General features: G+C 55.6%; 1 protein-coding gene across 1 annotated transcript in view; it reads right to left on the reverse strand.

Moving 5' to 3' along the window:
- The window catches only part of CCDC33 (coiled-coil domain containing 33), a 108,794-nt gene that overhangs the window by 47,872 nt on the left and 35,700 nt on the right, over positions 1-25,222 (reverse strand). Inside the window, exons 3-10 of the mRNA XM_053928207.1 lie at positions 24,143-24,276; positions 20,502-20,611; positions 18,517-18,633; positions 15,438-15,529; positions 14,213-14,333; positions 7,051-7,180; positions 6,276-6,409; positions 5,239-5,310 (exon numbers count right to left, since the gene is read on the reverse strand). Of these exons, the coding sequence (XP_053784182.1) occupies positions 5,239-5,310; positions 6,276-6,409; positions 7,051-7,180; positions 14,213-14,333; positions 15,438-15,529; positions 18,517-18,633; positions 20,502-20,611; positions 24,143-24,276 (910 nt within the window). The remainder of the gene's footprint in view (positions 1-5,238; positions 5,311-6,275; positions 6,410-7,050; positions 7,181-14,212; positions 14,334-15,437; positions 15,530-18,516; positions 18,634-20,501; positions 20,612-24,142; positions 24,277-25,222) is intronic.

The raw sequence follows: 25,222 nt of genomic DNA on the forward strand, positions 1-25,222 counted from the left end.
TTTGGAGAAAGGGGGTAATGGTCTTATTCTATCCTCCAATGTTGATCCAGCCCCACAGTTTTGGGGGAACACTTAAGAAGAGCCTTGTTAAGAAGAGAGGAGCAATATTTGTCCCCCAGGCAGGCAGCACTGCTGGGAGGGGTCCAGGCACTGTGAAAAACGGGCAGGCGCCTCTTGTGCTGCGATGGTGAGCCCTGCTCCAACATCTGCGAGCCAAGGGCCAGGCTGAACCTGGAAAAGCGTGCCCTTTGGCCAGCTTCCTTTGGGTTAACTTGGGCCTGGAATCTGAGAGGGCAGAAGAAAGGATACCTGTGAGGTGGGGGAGGGATGCACTGTTCTTCTATTCTGCCCTCTGGCCTGGGGGAGTGAGAGGACAGGGATAGTTGGGGTTCGGGGTGGAAGGAAGCTAGGCGGGGACATTGTGAGGTTGTGAGGAGGGAAAGGGTCTCTTGCTCTGGACCCATCGTTGTTTTTATGGCAGTGTTTTCAGAGCTGGAGTCTTGGGATGGGGGCAGAACCTTCCAGGGCACAGGGCCAGCGAGGAGGCTGCTGCGCTGTCCTGGACACTGGGCCTTCCCGGCAGCTGTGCGTGTGCGGAAGTGGAGGCAGGCTCGTGTGGGGGCTTCTCGGAGAACCCGCCGGTGGCTGTTGTGTGTGCCTTTGGAAGAAACTCATAGAAACTCATCAGAGCTAGCACAAAAATTAATCAAAACCAGCATCCTGAGTCCTGCTCTTCCCTCCACATTTGCTAAATAGTCACTTGTCCCCACTCTGGGCAGGTCTCCTGAGAGAGTTTTGTAACTGGTGGTTTGAATTCAAACACATTATCAGAGACCCACCTGCCCCTCTCTGTCAGGGGTCCAGGAGGGGTCCAGGTGGACCGTGGGAGTCACCTCTTCCCCTGGGGGGTGGGCAGCAGATTTCACCTCCTCCTTTCCTCGAATGTGCCCTCCCTGTACCAAATCCAAGGGAGCCAGCGGGTTTTAAGTCCTGCCTGCATCTCAGGGCTATGGGTTAAGGAAGGTGTGGCCGCCCATCCAAGAGGCCCTGCCTCTGCCTGGTGCCCTGGCACCCGGTCTAGACAAGACTCTGGACCCCAAACCCCAGCCCTAGGAGGGGATGCACTGCAGAAAACCTAGATGGTTACATGGACTTGTCCCACATCATAGGAGGCTGAAGCCAAAACAATGAGCACCTACTGTGTGCACGTGAGACTCCAGTCCACATGGCTAGGCCTAGGAGACCTGGTCAGTGTGGGCCTCACTTCAAAGAGGACATCTGCAAGCTGGAGGGCACCCAGGACCCTGCGGGGTTTTGAAGCCAGTTCATTAAAAGAGGAGGCTGCTTAGCCTGGAGAAGCGTAGACTCCCGGGGGAACCAGATCACGCTCTTCAAAGAGAAGAGGCCAACATCAGAGACGGAGCGGAGGAGACCAAAAGTTTATCTGTGTATGTGTGTGGAGTAGCCATGGGCTCAGGGATCCTTAGAGCCCAAAGGACGTCTAAAACCAACCTCCACAGAATGTGCAATGAGGAGGAGTTTTCTGTGTATCTATGTGAGGTTATACACATACTCATCTATGTACACAGCTCCAGCTTCACACAGATCACTCGAAGCAGCAGGTCCCATACAGAAGTCCCGTACAGAAGGAGGGAAAAAGCTTAACCTATCACCAACAGAACCAGCTTCAAGCACAGCATCCCAAACCAGGAGACTACCCATTTTTGCCATTCACTGAAACCGCTGGCTTTGCTGCCTAGTCTGCCCACCAGCATGCTGGATGGCAGACCGTGTACCAGTGCCCCTAGAACTGGTACATGAGGCTTGCTGGGGTTGCACTGTAGCCCCAGAGGGCAGAGCCAGGAGCCTGGAGTAGATGAAGGGCCCTGGGAGGCCGGGTGGGCTCAATGTGGGGTACGTGTTTCTATTGGTCGTAGCCACTGAGCCATGGGATGGGCTGCTTCTAGAAGCAGGGAGCTCCTGCTCACAGTAGAGCAAGAGGAGAGGCAGGGCTGACCACTCATAGTAGACGTCATCAAGGAAATTCCTGTCCAGGGCGGGCTGTTGAGATACCTCTGTGGTCTCTGTCTATTCGGGAGTTCCACAGTGTTCTTGTTCCCACAGCTCTGGGAATGAGAGCAGTGGGTGTGGGGAGACTGTGCTCCCCAAAATGCAAATTACCCAGGGTGGCCTGTGCTGTCCTGCGTGGGCTCTCAGGAGAAGAGGCCGTGTCCTCAAGCAGGAAGGACCCAAACAGGGCACGAGTATTTATTTTTCCTGAGGTATTTCCTCTATCGCACACCTGCCCATGAGCAGGGAGCTGCACCCAAGACAGAGTTGTCAGCCACAGGGACGAGGGCCCCCGAAGAGCCCGGTACCACAAGTCCCCCTGCAGCTGGGGCGTCACAGGACTCTAAGACTGCCAGGCTTCAGGTGTGGCTCCTGGAGCTGTGAACAGTGTTTGCTTTAAATGCGGTACGATTCGATGGTTCTGGTCCCACAGGCTGGAAGACAGACGAAGGCCAGGTGCCTTCGACAGTGGGCTGGCAGCCAGTGCCTTGGGTGGAGCAGTACGATGGAAGGCACCTGGCCTCCCTGTTACGGTGGCCACATTTGCACAGCCTGTGTGAGCTCTCCCTGCCACTAGCGTCGTTTGGTTTCAGCAGACCTCTGATCAGGAGCTGGCATCTGCTCGTGAGCTGATTTGCTCATGGTCCAGTCCACATTCCCTGCTCTCTAACAAGGTACACTTAAGGAATACGGGACCTTTTTTCTCATCTTCTTCAACGGAAGATCCGTGAAACCAGGACGGTACCTGCTACCTAAGCAGGTGCTCGGTGAGTGTTTGCAGCTGCATGGAGGGCAACGGCGGGATGAAAGGGAAGGCGATGGGGAGGGAAAGAGCTGGGACAGGCCTTCAGACTCAGCTGCAAGGCCATCTAACCTGCTCCTCCCCTCTCAACACTCTCCCTCCACTCCGTGGGGAGAAGCGAGCCCAAAAGGGCTCGGCGGCTGGCGGAGGGCCGTGTTCAAGTCTGATGAACGTGAATTCGAGTCAGCTGTACTCCTGCTGCTGGTCCCTCCCCTTCCTCACTGCAGTCCACAAGAGCAGCCCAAATTCTAGTCTTCCTCAGACAAGTTCACCCACATTAGCACTTGATCCACAGGCCCCCAAATTGGACTTCAAGGTTCTAGAATCAAAGTGAGTCAGTTCTTAGCCAATGGTCCGACTGTTTCACTGAGAAACAGTTTAGTCACAAAGAGATGTAGGTTTTGTGTGTGCCAATGAGGGTGTGAAAATGTTTCTGTGCCGGTGTGCCTGTGTGTATAAGCATGTATATAAGCATTAACTGCGTGCACCCTTGCAAAGGTGCACGTGCGTGGGTATTCGAATGCCACCGTGTGCGTGTACATGTGTGGAACTGTGTGCGTGGATTCGTGGCTGCGGAATTTGAATCTCCTCTAGTACTATTTTCCTGGTACACACCCAATCTTGATTCTTATTCTTTTCCTTTCTTCTCAGAAATCCATTACTGAGAGGTTTTGCCCGCCTCCAGGGGGAGGTGGGCTGGGGGAAGGGGAAGCTAAAATCATAAGACCCAGATCAAAACACTCAGCAGCTCAATGAATTCACAGCGTTTTCCCGCATGACTTGGAGGGATAATTTAGTGAGGTCGCCAGCTGGAAGGAAAGGGATTAATTCTGCACTTAGCACAGCTCCGGTGAATAATTCATCACCGAGACCTTTGTACCCAGCCCCTGGGCAACTGGGGAAGTATCCTACCTACCTGCCTGTTGCCTGCCTGGGTCCCCCAGTGCCTACTTGGTGCTCCTTTGGGTCCTCAGGACACACGTGCCCCGGTGAAAGGGCAGGAGGCAGGGGGAGGTGAGGAGGAGGCTGACTGGGGCCACAGGCAGACTCTAGACCCGAGAAGAGGATAGGGAGCATTGAGCTCCAATCTGGGTAATCTGTGGCATTTTTCCCCAAAGGCTCTCCTTCCCCTTTCTTGGTCCTTGAGCTGCTTCTGTGTGTCCCCTCTTGGTACCTCCTGGGTCCTGCACCTGGTTCGGTGTGGGGGGGGTGTCAGATTGTTATCTTCCAAACTCGCTCACCGGGAAATAGAGGAAGCCCGTTGCACAGTGAGGAGTGCTAATGGGAGGTCTCAGGCACTCCCCAGAGGCCTGCGGGGAGACACTGGCTGGCTGACACATTCCTGGGTATACACCTCTTACTCCATACCACGGCTTTCCCTGTGTCCTTCACGGGTAAGGTCACAGGACCAAGCAATGCCCCAGAGCTGGTGGCTATTTTTCCTGGCATGGGAAGCTGGCCGTCGTGGGCTGACCCAGATGTCATCATTTCCCAGGTTCGTCACTCTAAACTGCCCACATTCCAGGGTCATACCTGTCTCATCACCACTGAGCGGACAGTGGGAAGGTCCTAGCAGGTGCCTGCAAGGTGCTGGAGCCCAATGACCGGGTCCATCTGGACTTGGAGCCCAGGAAAAGCTGGCTGGTGAGAGGCAGAGATCTCCTCCGTCAAGCCCTGGCTGATGGAGATCCACTTGGACCAGCCCAGCTGTAGCGGGTGGCACTCCAAGAGTCCACATCCCGTTCCCCGGAAACTGCGAGCATCTGAACTGCTGCACAGCATACCTTGAGATGGGGACGCTATCCAGGTGGATCTGACCTAGTCACACAAGCTGCTGTAAAAGCAGAGTTTTCTCTGACTGCAGTCCAAGAGGAAGTCACAGTTGTGAAGTGTGAGGGGCCTCTTCCCACAGCCTCCAGAAAGGAGTGCCGCCCTGCCAACATCCGGGCTGTGTAGGACTGCCTACTACAGAAGTTTGAGCTCATACATGGGTGTTGTTTCCAGCTGCTAAGTTTGTGGCAGCCGGTTACGCAGCGACAGAAGCTGATATCCTAGTTCACCCTTGTGGAACCTGGGTCCCAGGGAGCTAGGCTTGGCTGAGCCAGGTCAGAGGCTGACTCCCAGGTCCGGGTGGCCCTTCGCTCTAATTCTCCTTTTTCTAATCTGTACTTTCTCTCTGGTTTTCTGGAGCCTCAAATCAGGCTCAGCAGTTTCCATCCAAGGCACCAGTTCCCTCTTCCCTGAAACTCCTGACCCCAGCCCTGAACAATGTCAGCAATTATGAAGGAGGCTGGAGCCTCCTGAGGGGCTACAGGAGTTGGCATGTGGCTTCCAGGCCCTGATCTTCCCCCGACCTCCAGCCTTACCTCAGAAGAAAGCAGCTGAAAGGAGAGATCCACTGTGGGGGCCTCACCGGTTATGGTTTTCAGCTGGGTGTCCTGGACGGAAGAAGGGGGCAGTCAGAGCAAGCCATCCAGGGCAGCTTCTGCCTCTGCTCCCCGCCCCCCCCTTCTAGATCACTCAGGAAGTGCCTGCTGAATGCTATGCCCAGAGGGTCCAAGGGAGGCAGGAGCTGGGCTCCTTCCTTGCTCACCCTCACCCTCACCCTTACTGCCTCTGCACATCCTTCAGACTCCACCGGAGACCTGACTGGAACCTTCAGACTTGCCTGCTGGCAGAGTGGGGGAGCTCCCATCTGTGGAAGTCTGGTATGACCATATGGCCAGAAGTATTTTAGTGGAAAAGGTGGCATAGAAGTAGACAATGATGATAATAATGCATTAATTCTTACTGGGAACTTATTCTGTTCTAAGTGCTTTACAGGTATTTCCCCAATAAATCTTACGGCAACCCTATGACAAATAAAGGACTGTTAATATAAACCCATTTTACTGACAAGGATACTGAGGCACTGAGACTTCAAGTAATTTTTCCACAGTCACGTAAGCTGGTAAGTGGTGGAATGAGAGTTTGAACCCAGACAGTCTGGCTCTTGAGCTTGGTAAACAGAAGGATTGTATCCAAGCATGTTCCCATTTTAGAGATGCATCTGAGGTTCAGACAGGGCAAGTGACTTGCCCCAGCTTCTGCACTGAGCACTAGGGCAAGTCAGAATTTGAACCCGGGTCTGGCTGGTTAGAGGCCTGAGCTCTTGCTGCTGTCCTATGGGGCATCCCTGTGCTTCTTCCCAAGTTGCTCTGGTGCCATTCCATCACCAGCCCAAGAGTAAGACTGACTTTTGGTGTCCGGGGAACTCCTCACACCGGACAGTGGTCAGCCTGCATGGTGGGTGGGCCCTGCTGGAAGCTGCTGGCAAAGCCAGATTTGCTGGTGCTGGCGAGGCAAAGAGGGGCAGGATGGGGCCGCGTGGGGCCGGGTGGACCTGCCAAGGTCGGAGACTCACGGTGATGGGGAGCCTCTCCACTCGTAACCCATTCAGGCCCTTCCCCGTCAGCATCTTGTGGTACAGATGGCTCTTCAGCGGCAACACGGAGACACCGAGGGGCTTGCCGAGGGTCCACGACTCACCAGCTTTCACTGTGGGGACGGTGGGGCAGGGCGGGGCCGGATCAGCTGGGGCTCCCGCAAAAGTCTCCACCCCAGGCTTCTCGGATTCCCGCATCTGAGGCCCCACCTGGGCCTTGTCCTTCGGTACCCAACACTTAATTCTCCCATCCTTCGCCACCCACCTCCCGCCTTTGCTCGCACAGATATCCTCCTCCTTCCCTGCTCTTCAGGGCTTCCTGAGTTTAAGTCCAGCTCTAACCACCTTCGTGTCTCTGGGTATTTACATGGAGTTCCCTTGTCCCTGTTCCTTGAGGGCTTCAGTCTTCCAGTGTGGACTGAAGACTGTGGATCAGCTGTTTTCCGAATCTATCTCCTCCTCGCCCCCTAGGCTCCTTGCCCTGAAGCCTCCACCTCCACCCACCTCACTGGTGGGCGCATGGGGAGGGGTGGTGGTGCAGTAGAAACTCATGGAGCCAGTGTAGGAATAGGGCCCGTCCCCACAAGCTGTCATTTGGACAAGGCAGCCGGCCTGGCGCTCCCCTGCCGTCTGCATGAACTGGGAGATTGCCCTGGAACCCACCCCCCCAGGAGGCAGAGGCAGGATGGACTGAGAATCCTTTCATACCTGTCCTGAGGCACAGCCGCCCTGGCGTGGCACCAGGAGCACTTACTTGAAGTTAAGGGGTAGTACTCCAGCACCAGGGCAGTGTCTTCTGAGAAGTTGGTGGCTCCATCTCGGCCTTGGAAGAGGAAGGACTGATTCCACAGGGGCAGCTCCGGGGATCCCCCGGGCTTGGACAGCTGAAAGGAGAAGGTGGAGCAGATGGGGGAGCCATAGCTTCTCCCCAAACAAGAGATGTCCAGATACTGGGTTGTGGGCATGTCTACAAGGTCTTTCTGGGAAAAGTCCAACCATTATCAATATAATGAGAATGGTTTGCATGACATCGATGTAACCTGGCAGCCAAGGAGAGTGGACTGGAATGTGAATGTGTAAACAGTGATGACTTCACTGTACTAGTCAGTGGGGGTGGTAGACGCTGTTGAGTGAGCATGTGTACCGTGTGGCTGTCACATTTGAAATGACTGAGCTAATACAGCAATGAATCTGAATCAAATTTGCATTAAGCTTGAACATTCCTCTGCGGAAACTATTTGGATGATTTGGAAGGCCGCAGCTATGGGCAACTGGGGACTGGCAGCTTCATCACGACAACGTGCCCACTCATGCATCACGTCTCATGCAGGGTTTTTGGCAAAACATGAAATCACCCAGGTGACTCAGCCCCCCTACAGCCCAGATTTGGTGCCCTGCGACTTCTGGCTTTTCCCCACAGTAAATCACCTTTGAAAGGGAAGAGATTTCAGACGATCAGTGAGATTTAGGAAAATAAGATGGGGCAGCTCATGGCAATTAGGAGAACTGTGTGAGGTCCCAAGGTGCCTACTTTGAAGGGGACTGAGGTGTCATTGTCCTGTGTACAACGTTTCTTGTATTTTGTATCTTCTTCAATAAATGTCTCTATTTTTCATAGCGCGTGGCTGGATGCCTTCTGGATGGACCTCGCATACGTGTCACCCATGTTTGTCTCAATTATAAAAGCAGCACACGACTTAATCAATAAATTTGGGAAAATACAGAAAAATAGAAAGATGAAAAAAAACCCCCTAAATTCCTATACTAAAGACAACTGTTCATAAGCCAGTACATTCTCCTAGCTTTTTCCTATGCCTGTTTTGTATGTAATTGTTAGTCTGATGTCCTGCCTCTTTCATTTAACGTGAAAACCTAAACATACCCGCAGGGTGTCACTTGTCCCCACGACCCTGGTGGCTGAGTGTTCTGTCCCGTTCCGGTGCCCTGGTCCCGCCCTCCCTGTGTTTTTTCCTATAAAGACACTGTATTGACCATTCTTTGACACATATTTCTGTATCTCAAATGATTTCCTTAGGTCCCAAAATAGAAATCTGAGTTAAAGGAAACACATATTTTAAGGCACTGGATTCATTGTGGGTAGACTGTTTTCCTAGAAGGTGGCATCCATGTGCCCTGACCGGCGTGGCTCAGTGGGTTGGGCACCGCCCTGCAAATCGAAAGGTCACTGGTTTGATCCCTGGTCAGGGCACATGCCTGGGCTGTGGGCCAGGCCCCCGGTTGGCAGTGCGCGAGAGGCAACTGATTCACCCATAGACGTCTCTCTCCCTTTCTTTCTCCCTCCCTTCCCCTCTCTCTAAAAATAAATAAATAAAATCTTTAATTAAAAAAAAAAAAGAGTTGCACCAATGTTTACACCCGTGGCTGGTGGTGTCATAGAGGCCAAACGGGACATGACCTCTACATCACCAGCCCTTCTCTGCCCCCCACGGGTTTCCCAGTCCCTTGCAGAGGCCACAGCAGTTCGTCATCAGACTTTCAGGGGACTGGACGACACATTAAGCCGGCAGCTGGCGCATCATCATGTGAGTACTGTTTAAACAATGAAACAAGACCGCATCACCAATAGCCTCCAAGTAAAGGGCTGTATGAGACTTTTGGGGGTGGTCAGAAAAGCCATTCTGTGGGAAGAAGGACCAGCAGAAGGCTTAGAAGGAAGATTGATTGGGAAGGTGATGGAGAGAGGAAGGCCTTCTGGGTGGGAAAACAGCCCCCACAAAAATGTGGAGGTGGCACCAAGCATGGCTTGGGTGGAGGATGCCTGGCACGACGAGGGACTCCGGGTGGACGAGGTCGAGCTTTGGTGAAGGCTGGGATGGGGGAAGTGTCAGCTTATAACCCCAGCAGGCAGTCCCACCACCCTGTCACAGGGATGGGCTGGCGGTCATCTTTGCAGACTGTCCAAGGGGCTGTCTTGCCTCTGCCCCCCGCCATGGCTGTCAGCAACAGTGGCAGCTGCTCCCGCCCCCCATTCCCCTGCGGGAATCAGTCATCACTCGAAAGGTCAGCACCAATGCACCCCCCGCTCCAGGAGCTATTGATGTGGGATTGCAAATCCTCGGTGTGGGTCTGCTCCCCCTGTGGCGGCAGGGCCCTGATGCTTGTCACACTAATGGGCCTGCTCCAGCTCTCCAAGGCCCGGCCTGAGACCCAGCTGTGTCTGCCCGTCCCTACCCCTTGGGACACGGGTTATAGTCACGCTGGGGGCCTGCACACAGGGACAGTGACTGGGGTAATGGGCGTGTTCTTGAGAGCAGGCTGCAGCCACTCGGCCATCGGGCCAGGCCAGAGAAGCTGCTTCTTGGTTCTGTGGCACCTGGGACTGATGTTTCGGGATTGATCCCCAAACCGTGCCCGCCCCAACGCTATCCCATTCTCCCGGGTGCCAGAGGGGCATCCACGTAGCCTGGGCCGTCTGCCACACACAGACTGGGGCACTAAAGGACAGCGACTCAGCCCCCCTGCTGCCTGTCTGTTGCTTCTGCTCTGAGAGAGGAGTATTTAATGGATGCTGGCTGTCCTCTCCGTGGTCTGTTCATGTGCCTGCATGAAGTCTGCAAAGCAAGAAATGGTGTCTGCCTGCCGCATACGGACAGCTCCTTCCCTGAATGGTCTCCCAGGGTGCATCCCCAGGAAAGATCCCTTCAGACCCAGAACTGGGGAGGGAAGGTCAGCTTCTCTCATGTGCATAGTGGGCAGGGAGTGGGGTGGGGAGCGAGGAATCAAGGAAGGAATCGAGGCCAGAGCACCTTCAGAGTCGGATGCCAGGATGCCAGTGCAGGTGCTGGCGGCACGTGTGAGGGGCTGGGAGGGGAGGGGAAGCCAGTGTCCACAGGTGCTAACAGGAAAGACCATGGGCCACGGAATTAAGGGATTTTGTTAATCTTCAGCAAAGCCATTAACCCCTAGCCGCTAGGCAGACCTGCCTTCCCTGGAGATGGACGGAGTCTTCCTCACTTGGCCCATGGTCCCTTCTTCCCTTTCTCAGGGCCCATCTTACCCACACCCACGCCCGCTGCTGCCTGCTCTGCTCAGGCATGTGTGGCCATCTGGGAAGAGTAGCTGCCAATAACTGGTGCTGAGTGGGGTCTCGGGGGAGCTCGGATGCCTTGGCTTGGGGCCTGGGTCTGTCTCAACCTCAGCCTTGCTGTGTGACCTTAGGCAAGTCCTTTCCCCTCCTCTAGATCTTAGATTTGTCACTGTCGAATGTTGAGTGCTCGCCACCTCAGTAAGCTGTTGTGAGGGCTGAAGGAGACAATAGGTGTTTTGCTCTGAGGGTGAAAGTTTAATTCAATTGAACTCAGCAAATGTTGGCTGGGGGCTTCTCCATGTTACATGCCTCTGGGGTGCTGCAGGGTATATGGGGGAGCTAGAACCAGAGCCTGCTCCTCTCTGGAGCTCATTGCCTCCCAAGGGGGTAAGACACACACCCCTCCATGATCCGTGAAGAGGCCTAAGCACATGTGGGTTGTGGGAGCTGGGGTATTGGTGGAGGGGGACCATTCAGGCTCAGAGCAGAGCAGAGGCGAAGACTGGGAGTGGGAGCGGACAGCTGGTCACCCAGTGAGACTAGAGAATGCCCATGAGGAGGGGAGCAGCGAGCCAGGAGGCTGGAGGGAATGAGGCTGTGTATCTGGCTGACAGAGGGTGTTGTCCTGTCGGTGACAGGGACAAGGGGTCCAGGGGAAGGGCCTAGCCCTAGGCAAGGGGTCATTGTGGCTGCTTCTCACCAGATGGTTGTGAGGGGCTGAGTGGAGGCTTCGACAATGGCCAGCACTAGGGCAGGATCTGTGGGTAGACAAGAAGGCCCATGAGAGCTTGGGTACAGACTGGCTGTGGGCGGCTGAGCCAGGACGAGATGACGCTGGGCACAGGCACGTCCTCTCACCACTGCTGTGTTTCATCTGTCAAGAGCTCTGCCTAAGCTCTGAAGGAGGCCAGGCCAATAGGAGCAGCCTGTAGGGCAATGTCTCCCCTCAAATGTGCCAGGTGCAGGGTTGGAGTAAGTCCTAAGTCCCCCCTGTGCTGGGTCCAGCAGACTCATCAGAGCTCAGGTTTTGCCATCATTACCAGGTTCCAAGAGGGGTGAGCAGACTCGGAGGACCACCTGCCTCTCAACCATTCCCCTCCTTCCTCCCAGCCGACACCATGCATGTTGGGCCAGGTGGCCCCCTTCTCCGTACCTGCCTGCTTTAGCTACTGGCAAGGTGATGCCACATCCCTCCTCAGTTAATGGCTGAGAAATGCACGTGACCCAATTCTGGCCAATGAGAGGAGAGGGGTGGTCTGCCAGGGGCTGCAAAGGAGGTTTCAAGTTCCTCATGAAAGCCCTCTTCCTCTGGCCTTGGTCGTGTCTAGATGGGATGCTGGGCAAGTTTTGCGTGCACGAGTTGCTTGCCAGCTGAAGACAGCAATTCAGGGGTGTTGGAAAGATCCTGAGTCCTTGGAGATACTGCCGAGCTGACACATTGACCAATTCTGGCAGCATCCTCTATGGGGGACTCTTGCGTTGTGTGACAATAAATCTCCTTAGAATTTAAGTCCGTGTGAGTTGGGGTTCCTGCTACTTCTAGCCAAATGCAACAAGGGCAATGGCCAGGCTGGCCCCAGAGGGGGCATTTGGGACCAGGGGAGGGGCAGCTCTGAGAGGGATGGAACCCACTTATAGGAGACTGTTCTACATGGCATGGACCTGGCTCCCACTCGGAAAAGCCAGTGGGGAGTGAGGTCCGGCACACAGGACCCACACCCACGGACAGGTTCTCCCGTGGGGAATCGGGCCTGCATTGTACCTAGGCCGCTTTGAGACTTGCTTTTTGCCAAAACTCCCTCCCCCTGACTTGAGGCAGCAAACATTTACTGCATATCTTTAAAGTAACTTCCTAAAATCTATGCTAAACCTTCCAAGGAGGAGTGTAACCAGTTCAACCACTTTTCCCTTTACATTTGCAAATATCCCTCATTCTTGATGTAATTAGCAACATCCTCTCCTTTGTTTTCTGGAACCACATAAAGTGAACCTGTGCATAGTAAATGAGGACCATCCTCAATGTAATGTGCCCAGAATAGCAATAAAAGACTGTCCAGTTAAGGGTCGGGGTGCTCTCCTCTGAGAGAGTGGCCGTGCCGTCCCTTTTCCTCCATAGGACTCGGGAGTCCGTGTGAGTTTGTCCATTGCTGCCACAGCACACGGACCCCAGCCCGCGGGACCCGCATCACCCCCCCTTTCCACCTTGTAGCACAGAAGCTCGCCTCTCACTGCCGGCGCCTAGGCAAATCGGCGCCGGCTGCTGGCAAGCTCTCCCATGGCCCTGCTGCTATGGCATCGGGCAGCCTTCAATAAGTGTTCTGCCACGGCGGGACCTCTGGCCTTGAGTCCCACACGTGCAAGCGGCACGGGGGTGGGGGGGCAATTCTCTGTAGTGAGGGTACCTCCCCCACCAAGGCCAGTTAGGCAGCAAAGGCAGCCAGAGAAGGCTGGGGGTAGGGTGGGGCTCACTCATTAAAGCAACCAGTGCCTCTGGCCCCTTGGGACTGCCTGCTGATTGGTTTATTATTTTCTGGGCAAATGCAGGGCCATGTGTGAGATGACTCTGGGGAAATCAGGCCAAGGATTGGTTTGGGTTTGAAGCCTCTGTCCCCAGGGCCCCCCTTAGTTCCACCCCTCCCCACCACTATCACTCTTGTCCATGTCTGAGCCTTCTTCAAATGTCTTTGCCTTTAAATAAAGGTTGGGGCTCCGAAGGGATGCCTTATCCTCTATTTGCCACGTCAGGCATGAACGTCGGTGGGCAGACAACAGGAAGGACTTCCCCAGCACCCCTGCCTTCTTTAAGGCCCCGAGGAATTCTGGGACCATCATGTAGGACAAGCTCCTGCTGCAGTGAAGACCACGGGAAAAAGTGAATCTGGCCATTTGTCTGGACCCAGCTGTACCCTGCGTGCCCCTCCCTAACACACCCAGACGTGACTGAGGCCTACGGCCTTCTCTCCAACCCGACCTGCATCCCCACCCCTACAACTGTGCTCTCGTTCCCAATCTGCACCAAATCTCCCTACTAGAAACCCAAGTCCTGCCCTGGCTGGTGTGGGTCAGTGGATTGAGCGCTGGCCTGTGAACCAAAGGGCTGCCGGTTCGATTCGCAGTCAGGGCACATGCCTGGGCTGCAGGCCAGGCCCCCAGTAGCGGGTATGTGAGAGGCAACCACACACTGATGTTTCTCTGCCTCTCTTCTTCCCCCTCTCTCTAAAAATAAATAAAAGCTTAAAAAACCAAGCAAACTCGAGTCCTGTATCTGGATGCCCAGGCTTCATATCTCCCTCATCTCTAATTAAAACCCTTTTTAAAAAAATCGTGGTGAAATGTACACAACATAAAATGTATCCTTTTAACCCCTTCTAAGCACACAGTTCAGTGACGTGGAGGACATTCACAATGTTGTGTAACTCCCACTGCTATCTGTTTCCAGAACTGTTTCCACACCCCAGACAGAAACTCCGTACCATTAAACACTGAGTCCCCATTCTCCCTGCCGCCCCACCCCCAGCCCCTGGCAGCCATTGTCCGACTTTCTGTCTTTCTGAATTTGCCCACTCTAGGTACCACATGTAAGTGGAATCGCAGTATTTGTCTTTTTCTGTCTCTTCTCCTCTGATTTTTACAGCTCTGACAATCCCTCCTGGTTTGTTGTTAGATTACACGTTATCTTGTGCTGATGTTTCACCTTTTCACCAGACCGAGAGCTCGCTCCCTGTGGGCGCCTTCCCCGCAGCACAGACGGCCCAGCCCTGGGCACGCGGCAGGCAGCTACCCGACTGAGTGACTGACCGAATGAACGCGTGGGTGAGTTACCAGAGGTCCGAACCAGTGAGAGAAAGGAGGAGGGAAGGAGCCATACCTGAGGGCACCCGTTCTGGGTGACCTGAGGAACGTCGAAGTTGATCACGGATGGGATAGGGAAGGAGAGCGGGGTGATGGGCAGCCCCAGGGAGGCTGGGTCCTGATTCATCTGACTGACCCTGGGAAGGCAAGGGGACAGGGGTAAGGACAGGAGCGCTCCAGGTGTCCAAGCCTGGCAGCCAAGGGCCCCCGAGTGGACTCTGGACTGATGTGAGAGAGGAAGGTGCAGTGGCCTACCTAGGACAGATGAGGGACTGTGGTCCTTTTGAGCACTAGCTGGGCCTCGGGAAAGCTCGTCTTGGTTAGGGGATGGGCTGCAGCTCCCAGGTTCCCTTCCCCCTGCCTTACTGCAGCCTTGGCCACATCCGAATGCCTCGCTGCCCAGCTCTAAAATGGGCCTTGCATCCCCGCCTCACCTTTGGAAGACCTTGCCAGAACGACCCACCCCACGGGGGGAATCCTGGTTTAGGCTTGGGGAGCACAGAGGCTGCAGGAGTGGGATTCAGGGGTGTGTGTGCGTGTGTGCGCACGCACACCTGAGCTCTCTGAGCTCATAGGAGGGCTGGGAGTGAGCGCACTCATTATCTTCATTCCTCCAACCAGCAAGGAGGGCTCACAGGCCTTCAGAATTTGTGACAGAGGCAGGCAGCCCCAGGAGATGGTGCTGACGCAGAGGGCGTGTGTTCACGGTGGAGCTGCTCGCACTGTGTGATCTCCAGTGGCCGAACTGGCCTGAGTCCCCTCCTGAGGACTGTGAACACCCCAAACCCAAAAAGAGGTCTGGGGGAAAGGGAATGAGCCAGGGCTGGGGCCAGGGAGACTTTCAGGAGGGGAAGGGAGGGGACCCCGAGGCAGGGCTAAAGCTCATGAAATTCTGAGATGAGCCTTAGGCTGCGTCCTTTGGAGACAAGCACCAACTGGTGAACCACCTTGGCCCCGAACTCGAGTGAGAGGGGGGACTATGGTTATGGTGGGCATGAAATGAGGAGGTACATCTGGAAGGGCTGAGGACCCCCTTTCTTCCTATTACGCTGCTCCTACCAGCCTGCTCTCAGAAGGGGTCTGAGTTGCCCCCTTCCAGGGACTGTGGGCAGCTTCCTGGGACCTCAGTCCCAGTGGAGAGGCTTGAAGGGCCTCATGGGGAGGGCAGGCTTCTAGCCACCCCCACCTCCATCCTCTGTCCTCCCCACCCTCCTTGCTCACACCACTTGGGCCTTACTCACTTAAAGTCCCTGAAGTTGGGAACCACCCGGGCAATGACCACCATGGGGCTGGGGTTGTTGACTAGGGGCTCGTTGATTCCCCGAAGAAAGACCTGGGGAAGAGACGAGGCAGGTGAGCCCCAGGTGGCCCTCCCGCCTGCCATCTTTCTTTCCAACAATGGATTCATTCCTGCCTCCAGGCTTCTGCACCTGCTCCCGCCTGCTCCTGCCTCACCAGGGTCTTCTCTCTGCTCAAGGCTGCCCTGTGCCAGGCATTGCGTGGGCAGGGGCAGAAGACACGGACACTGTCCCACATACCTCCACTGCCGTCCCAAGCAGCTTCTGATCCTCCCCAGGCCCTCACCCCTCATCCACCTATGGGCTCCCATTATCCCCTCAATCCTCACCCAACTCCCCCGAGCTGAGATTCTGGTGGCTTCTTTTACTTCTCTGACCCCTCACTGACCCCCCTCTGCTTCTACTCCTGCCCCCAATCCATCGCCTTTCCCAGGCAGTTTGATACACAGTGGCAAAAACTACCTTCTTAAAAATAAATTGGATTATGTCATTCTCCTGCTGGAGACCCTGCAAAGACTGCGCCCCACCCCGCCCTTAGGCTGAATGTTGTCATTCTCACCATTCATTCAATTCTAACCGGAGCAGGTGCCAGGCCTGCACAAACTGGCCTGTCTGCCCCTTGGCCCAGGTCTCCTGCTAGTCCCCGTGCTCCTCTTTCTGCTCCAGTCTCTTTGGTGTCACCCGCTTACGCGCCTCACTTGGTTCTGCCTCAGGGTCTTTGCACGTGCTGATCCCTTTGCCTAGACTCCCCCCCCCCCCCCCCCCACTGACTCAGTGGCAACTCCTTCTGTTCCTTTGGAGATTAAACGTCACCGCTCTACTCTTACTGGAGTAGCCACCCCATTCCCTCAGCCCCTGGATGGCCTCGTCCGTAGCACTCATTGCAGCTTGTGTTTATTCTCATTGCTTTCCTATCTGTTTCCTAGGCTAGATAGAGCCCAGCCTCCCCAGGGGCAGGGACATACCTCGGTATCTGCCTCACTGACTTGCTGCACATCGGCTTCTAGCAAAAGCGCCTGGCCCAGAGTAGAAGCCGCACGTGCGTTTGTAGAATAAGTGAGTGCCATTGACGAAGGAGAAAGGGGGAGGAAGAAGCTGACTGTGTTTATGAGGGTGAGAGAGACAGAACCATAGAGATCTGGGAGGGGATGGAGGAGGAGACGGGCAGAGGCTGCAGGGAGGGGCTGGGTGGGGGTCCTTAATGCAGTTCTACGCCAGCTCTGCCACTCACTCTGTCTAGTTCACTAGGTCACCATGGCCAGTCCCTGCTCCAGTCTGGTCCCCAGTGTCCCATGTTGTACACTGAGGGGCTAGCCATGCTCTCCCTGGTCCTTCTAGCTCTGACCTTCAATGGGAGGAAGGGGTCTAGGAGTGGGGACTTATTCTGGACCCCTCTTCCTTTTCTCCTTCCCTCCCCCCCAGCACCCTCTCCTAAGCCCCTCGGCCAGGACCCATCACAGCTGGCTGCCAGCTAACTCCACACAGGTGTGAGCTTTATCAGGTTTCCAATAGTGCTTAGGGCCTTTCAGCTGTCACTGGAGACTGAGCCCCTTCACTGAATTCAAAGGATGAAATCTCTGATGATGGCATTTCCAAGTTTGGATGGGGGTGGGGTCTGGGCCTGAGGGGTTCCCCTGGAGTGCTGTGGGATTGTATTGCTCACAGGGACTTCAGCAGGTCTAAGGGCCAAGAGGGGGGCCTGAGGGGAACTAAGTCACCACTGTTCTGGGCTGAGTGGGCCGGTGTGAGTGAGACGGCTGCCCCGCCAGGCCTGCCCATGGCAGCCCCGTGAGTCACAGGAGCCATTTGCTCTCTGGTCTGCCCTTGGGAGGCTGTGGGGGAGTGAGGGGACATCTACGCTGGGGCAGGGGTGTGGGCAGGGTGACGGAGGGCAGAGGGGCCCCTATTCTACAGGGTGAGGGTGGGGCAGATCCACGGTGGGCCCCCCGCAGGCAAGCTATTCTGTGCGCAGCTACTGGCACGCTCAGGAGAGGACGTGAGAGAAGCGCGAGGAGGGGGTGGGTAGGAGCAGAGGGTGTCGGCAGGTCGGATACTCGCTGCCATCCACGGGGGGAGGGGGCAAAGGGGAAGCAGATGTGTGGGCCGTGTCCCCAGCTGTGGAAAGGGACTGAAAATGCTTCTTGCCCTGCCAGCTCACAGTGGGACGGAGGATCACAGCCCCCGTGTTGGTGCAGGGGTAGCCCGAAGCTTGGGCCCCCTGGCTCCACCCTGATCATGCTCAGGCCAAGGCTGGATTCGGACCTGTCACCCCTGGGCAGAGTGAAGGGTAAGGGGAAAGGGAGGGGGTTAGATCCCTGGACCACATCTTCCTGGACCATCATAGTCTCCCTGGGGCTGTGAAAAGCCTAGGGGTGCTGGTGGGGGTATGTGTGGAGGCAGGACCTGGCCATGGCCTCCTTATGGAAGAGGCTCCATAAATAGTTGTTGAATGGATGGATGAATGAATGAATGAATGAATACCTAATTAGACTGACCAAAGTTCTTCAGAAACAGGACTCGAGGAAATGTGGGGTGGCCCTAACACTTTTGCTGGGGGGATGAGGCTCTAGGTTAGGGGTCACTACTCCAGGGGGCAGGATAGGAGAGAACAATCAGGAGATGTGAGCAAAGGTGGGGGTTGCTTTTCCTGCTCTGATGAGATTCAGGCAGACGTCGGGCTTTGGGAGCCACGTCCTCCCTGCGCACTCCCTGATGGTGTTCGGGGAACAGAGCGAGGGCAGGCACGGCCAGGGCAGGGCTGCATGCCTGGAAAGCACTGGGAAGTGTTAGGCAACGTTACTCTCATCTCCATCTCCATTGGCCCTGCCATCCTAGCTTTTCACAAGCCACTTAGGCTATTTTTGAAAGGCCCAGTTGCTTTTCACTTCTTTATTTCTTCCCCAGATACCTCTGCCCCACACTGTCAGGCCAGCCAGAGGTAGCCAAGGGCCAGGCCTGGAGCCTGTCACAGCTTGGCCCCTTCCCCCCTGCCCTGCCCCACCCCAAGGGCCCAGTCCAGCACCTCCAGAGCTGTGTGGTCACAGCCGATGCAGCGGGGAAGGAAGCTGCCCTTCCGGACAACTGTTGCGTACACTTGTGTCTTGGCAGTGGCTTCATCAGCTTTCCCAGTCTCGGTGGGCTGGAGACCGGGCCAGGGAAGAAGACACACACAGAGGAGCGTGACTGAGGGGCAGACCTTGGCCATAAATCTAGCCCGCTGCAGACGAGCACTGGCATTGCTCCACTGGGGCGCCGAGCCAGTGATTAAAGGGTCCCCGTGAGCCCTTCCAAGGAGATCAATACGATGAATCTTCCCTTGTCTATTGGAATATTTCATCGCCCTCACAAGGACCACGGCCTGCTGGCTCTGTCTGTAAAGATGTGATAACAAGGCCTGGAAAGGGAGCCAGGAGGCCTGGGTGATGCTCCCAGAACTACAGCTGAAGTGCTGAGTCTGCCAGGTGAGTCTCTAACCTCTCTGGGCTTGGCTTCCCTGTCCCATCCTGAGGCCCTGAGTGTGGGGCTCTCCTCGGGGCTTAAGGAAGGTCCAGACCCCTGAGGTCATGGTTGAGGAATCGCTTGGAAAGGAGGTCAGGCCCTGACTAGGGTGGCTCAGTTGGTTGGGCATCGTCCAGCAAAGCAAAAGGTCGCCGGACTGATTCCCAGTCTGGGCACATGCCTGGGTTGTGGGTTTGATCCCAGCTGGGGCACGTGCAAGAGGCAACCAATCAATGTTTCTCTCCCTCTCTTTCTCCCTCCTTTCCCTTCTCCCTCCTAAAAAAAAAAAAAAAATCTTTAAAAATTAAAAGGAAAGAAGGAAGGAAGGAAGGAAGGAAGGAAGGAAGGAAGGAAGGAAGGAAGGAAGGAAGGAAGGGAAAGAAAGAAGGAAAGAAAGAGAAAGAAAGAACCAGGGCTTGGAAAAGGGAGAGGGGAGGGGAACTAGCCTGAGCTGAGCCCCTACTATGTGCTGAGCTCCTTGCTAGGTGCTTTATGCCCATGATTGCACTTGATCCTCCAAATGGCTACGCTAGAGGGTATGTTGTCTTAATTTTGTTGAGGAGGAATGGAGGCCTGGGGCTTAAGTGCTTCCTGTGGATATACAGCTTGCAAGCAGAAGCCCTGAGAGCGGAACCCAAACAATCCAACTTCACATTGCTCTTTACTCTAAACCACTGTGGGAGTCTGGGGTGCGCAGCAGAGGAGGGGGAAATGAAGCTTCTGCCCACCTCTGATCCAGTGCCTGGCACTCAGTAGGTACAACAAGTACTTGAACAATGAGGGAGTAAATTCTCCTTTCCACCCATTAGCCCTGGGAAGAGGGGGTGGGCAGGGGAGCTCGCCCGGGAGGTTCAGATCACAAGATGAGGGGCCTGAGGCCCACTATATGGGTGACTTCCAGGGAACACATTATCTCACACATACCCCGACTCTCTTGGGGCCTCCTGCCAAGGTAGCATGTGGAAGCAGCACAGAGAGAACTGGTCTGGGAGACAGCGTGACCTGGGTTCACCCCGATTCTGGGACTCACATGCTCTGTGACTCAGGATGAGAGGATTCCTCTCTCCTCGGTCCAGTCCTATGTACGCAAAATACAACTCGTCTCGAGGACTAGAGATGGTGTGCAGAGCGTCTGGCCCAGGATCTGGACCACAGCAGGTGCTTCGTAAATACTGTATTGCTTTGATGTTTAGATACATACCCACTCTTTCAACATGCATGAGATCAGAATGCACCTTCAGCTGGTGTATTCATTTAATGCGGCAGCTCTTTTATGCCAGTCGGGCTGTTTTATGAAGATGAATTGGAGAACTACACATTTTTACGGATATCACTCCTGTCTGCCTGCCAGGAGCTGTGTTTCCTGAGCCCCACATGGTCGAGACTTGTCACACTGCAGGGTACGCACGGGTGCTCTGAGCGGGGGGGCGGGGGGCGGAGGGGTCGCTAGGGGCTCTCTCCCTACCCGTCCCAGGTCCACGTGGGCCAGAGCTCAGGGCTCTGACTCACCTCCACCAGTTCAAAATGGTAGGGGTGGAAGACACGCAGGTACTTGATGGGGATTTGGTAGGACGAGAGCTCCTCCTGTGTGTTGTTGTCCACCACCTTGAGGACCACGTCTGGAGAGAGGAAAAGTGGGCACAGGATCAGGCTCAGCTGACCACCATCCCTCCCACTGAGGCGGGAGGCATTGCTGAGAATGGGGGAGCAGGAGCCACACTGAGGAGTCCACACTCATGCACACGTGTGGAAGACACACAGGCACGCTTCACAAGTGCTGTCTGAGCCCCTGCATAGGACAAGGCTCTATGATAAGTGCTGGCAGAACCCAAAGATGCCATTCTCTCCTGTGGCTGAGAAACCCCGGCCCAGGAGGGACACGTGCAGAGCTGAGCCCAGCCTGCCTTGGCAGCAGACACACACGTGCGGGAGCAGAGACACATAAGCGAGCAGGAATAGCGCCCCTTCCCAGGAATGAGGCTCCGCCCTTGGTCACGAACACTGTCACCCACTCCTCAGCCAGGGGTTATCTCTCACATTTGCACATGGGGGAAAGAGACCTGCTCAAGAAATCTTCAGTACGAATACCGATGAAAGTCTACTCCAAGTAAATGAAGCCTAAACACTAAGAATGAGGTGCCACCCAGAAAACTCCCTCCAAAGAAACTGCCCTTTGCCATAAAATGCATGAAATTTGGGATGAACTCTGAGGAGAGCACCAATGACCTGGAAGTAATCACGGCACACTATTTTGTGAACACCTACTGTGCGCTAGACGTGTGGACAGGAGCTCCTGAGCCGTTACCCCAGCAAGTCCCTCCACCCCCCCTTTACGTAGGAACCACCACCTCTGTTTTTAAAGTGTGGACACTGGGCCTCATGGAGGTTATGGAACTTGACCCGCAGCACACAGTCGTAAACGGCTGATGGGAGGGGCTGGGTATGGCGACTCCTGAGGTGTTTTCCTACTCCGGAAGTCTGATTTGGAGAGGAAGAGGAGATGGGGAGGGAGGGAAGGAGGAGGGTGGAGGGGGAGAGCCGAGGATTGGGGGAGGTGGAAGAGGGAAGGAGATAGGAGGAGGTCTAGAGAAGAATGAGGCAGAGGACCAAGGTGGACAGCTCTTGGGAAGCCCCTTGCCTTCTGCCCCTCTTTCTGAGATGACATTTCAGGACCAGAGACAGCTGCCCACTCTGTGGGCTAGGCCTTGTGGGAGCCCAGCACTGTTGGGCCACTTGGAGCTGGGTTCGTCATTTGGAGGAGGGGGTGGGAATGAAAGCTGGGGGTTTTGCTGATTACTCTTGCTTTCTTTCTTCTCCCCACCGCTACCCTGGACACAGGGAAAGACACTTGCCAAGTTCCCTCAAAGCTGGCCGCGCTCAGGGGGGAAATGGGCCCCAAAGGGATGTGAGGATGCCTGGAAGAAAGTAGAGTAAGGCAAGGGGGTTGAAGTCAGCAGAGCTGGGTTCTAGTACCAACACACACACTGCTCTGTGACATTTAGCCAGTCACTTACTGTCTCTGAGCTTCTTGTTCCTGCTCTACAAAATGTTAAAACTTCACAAAAGAAAAACCCTGTCCCTCTCCTAATCGTGTTATAGGGAGGGGAATGTTTTTCAAGCCATAAAATTCTAAGCAAATGCTCCTCGTAGTTGTTACGATTTCCCTCCTCATGAACCATCTGTAGCACTGCATACGTTCACCGAGCCCTAAGCCTACTGAAAAGACTCAGCTGGGGGATTCCAGGGTTTCCAGCCAAAGCTGCGGCAGTAGCTGTGGAGGCTGCAGCTCTTCATGGCCACCACACATGGGCCCTGAGTCCCCAAATCCAGCTGGCCGAACAAGGGGTGAGCACCCCGCCTTTCTCCCCCTTGCTCGGTCTCTGTGTGGGCAGCCAGCAGGTGAGCTGCGATGGGGGAAATGGGGTGTCATCACTCCCCTGTTACATCCCTCCCTGTTCTCGTCTGCACGCTGCGAGCACGCTTCTTCTCTGGGCGCTGAGCCCCTCAGCAGCGCACTGTCCTTTGTGTGGCCAATAAACTAAGCCGTTTCTGCAGCCAGCCTTGGCCCTGACACAGAATCTGCAACTCCCCTCTGCGTTTCATTAACACATCACTGAGTTACCTCCTGGCCTTCCCCCACCTCTTGGACGTCTCCCCCACCCCTTCTGCAGATGTCACCACAGCAACCATTTCCAGGGAGCATCCAGCTACTTCAGTGTGCAGAGAGGCATCTGCCAACATTCCCTGCCTGCCCAGGAGGGCCCCCACCTCCTGTCCTTCCTACAGTGAGTGTGGCTTCCCTCTCTGCCGCGCAGGTAGGCCCAGGGCTGCCCATCACATCCTTTCTTGTGTAGCCCCAGATGTGCACAGTCCAGGGCAGGATCCCAGTCCACGTTCACTCTCCACAACCCCGAACTTCCCATCAGCCACAGATCATGCATACACCAACCCCACTACACACATGCATGCCTACAGGCACAGCTACAAGCACCTTTTCACACACACACACACAATGTTCACACTTACACATGAACGAGCACGCAGACATTCACAAGACATGCACACGGGTGCATGAATTCCCAGGTCAGCCTTTCCCTCCTCCACGTTTTCTCGTATCATCCCACCAGCCCCACCTGCTCCTTTACGGTGGAAAAAAAAAATCCTCTGGCTTGACCCAGAACTAGCCTCTTTCCCTTTTATAGATGTCCCTGTTCAGTCTTTTCCTCTCTGCCTTTCCCTGTCCTTAGCAGCTGGCTTTCTGCTCTTTGTGAGGTTTGGTGAGGTTTCAAGGGGAGAAGAAAAACCTGCCCTGTGAGAGAGGGATCACCTACAAGATGGGAGAAGACCAGAGACAAGCTGGCACCTGTGGGTCTGTGCTGAGGGCCCAATGCCAGCGCCCGTGGCAATCCCGGCGTCAGCCAGCCCTGCTCCTGGGAGCCCAGCCGAGCTCTTGCCTGCTCTGAGCCCAGTGAGGGAACAAGTGCACACGTGTGTGTACGCTGGTGCCCCGGCCTTTGTTGAGCTGTGGGGACTGGAAAAGCTTCTGGGGGTGGGGAGTGACGGTCACTAGGCAGTTTCTATGAGAGTAGACCCCGCCCCAGGAGCACAGGAACACTACTGTTGGCAGTGGGCAGTGCCCGTGAGGACGAGGCAGCGTGGGAAGCCGTTCCAGGGAAAGAGCTAGGATGCTGCAACGGCAGTGAGAGCGTGCACTGCCGAGTCCTCCATCCTCCACCGACTGATTCCTTGAGCTTGAACCCGTCTCCTAAGTTCCCTGAACCTCAGCGTTCCCATCTAAGCAGTGGGAGCAACACCACTCCCGCTGGGGGTGACCCCTCTGAGCGACCCTGGCGATGCGCCAGGAGGCTGTAACATGCCGCTTCAGTGGGAAACGCAGTGATAACCACCATGAAAATAATAACAATGGCCATAAAGAAGACAAGCTTTCATTGTCTGGAAAATTCATTTATGTAGGACAACTCATTTTTCCAGCCGGCTGGGTAAATGAGGCATGACAGGATTATGATTTTTTCTTTAAAGTGCTTTTAACTGAGCGCAAGGAGGTGTTCAGGTGGCTTCCAGCTGAGTTCAGAGGGAGGCTACTCCTGCCCTCTCCGCACACGCCAGGCCCACCCAGCCCCCTGCCTCACCTTCTCGCCCTGCGTCCTCAGCTTGGACCTCCACTTGCACTGTTTCCCCCCAGAGGGGGGTTGTGGTAGGCTCCGAGGTCACAGATGTGACTGCCTTGGAGTTCTGGTCCTTTGCTTCCTTAGATGTGGTTTTCCTATGGAGGGGAGGGGAGGGGAGGGGCAGGCTGAGTTAGAGGAAGGGTGTCCTGCCTGCTCTGCACCCCTCCCCACTCCACGGTCCATAAATCAGAGCAAAGAGTGGACAGGGCAGGAAGAGCTCCTCCCTGGGCAGACCGTCTGCTCATGTCACCCCGGGCCCAGGGGACGCCAGGTCTCTCTCTCCCGCCGCTCTGCCTGCTCGGGTGAGCACGCCGTCACAAGTGCTGGCCACTTCTGAAGCCTTCACACGCACTCAGGCACCAGAGCCCGGTGGGGTGGAAGCTGGGGAGACGCCTTCCCTGTCTGACTTCCTGCTCCCGCCAGGGCAGGCTCCCCAGCAGGCGCCTGTGTACGCAGACTCCCTGTCCTTGTGCTGACCCTCTTCTCCAGGTCCTGCTCTGCGGGAGGAAGCCTCTGGGCAGGGTGGCTGTGCCGTACTGTCTGGCGGGCCTCGCCTTCGCCCTTCCCTTCCCTAAGCTTCTGGCCCAGCTTCCCCAGCTCCGGAACACCGTCAAGGAAGCATACACACGCTGCTGCCTCCTGCAGCACCCACAGCGGGGGCACCTGGAGCTGGCCCCCGGCGGGGGGCGGTGAGGGGGCTCTGGCCCTCAAGCACTCGCAGGTGCTGCAGTGCCGGGCTGCCCAAAGTGAGGCGGGAGCTGGGGCCCCTGCATCCCAGTGCGCCCCGCAGGCCAGAGCCCTCAAAGAGCTCGGTGAGAGACTTAACTCCTGTCCTGTGAGGAGGTTTCTGTGTCGGGCTACGCGCGGTCCAGCAACCGCAGGTAAGGGGTCCTTTGGAGAGCCTGCAGCAGCGGGAGCCTCACCACACACTCGGGTGCACAAATAGCACACCAGGGTGGGAAGCGGAGATGGTGTTCTCACCATCCCCCTCCCAGAAGTCCCCAGAGGAAGAGTGGGCCATGGGAGTCAGCCCAGAAGCTT

This window comes from Desmodus rotundus, chromosome 7, assembly GCF_022682495.2.
Source record: "Desmodus rotundus isolate HL8 chromosome 7, HLdesRot8A.1, whole genome shotgun sequence".
Lineage (NCBI taxonomy): Eukaryota > Metazoa > Chordata > Mammalia > Chiroptera > Phyllostomidae > Desmodus > Desmodus rotundus.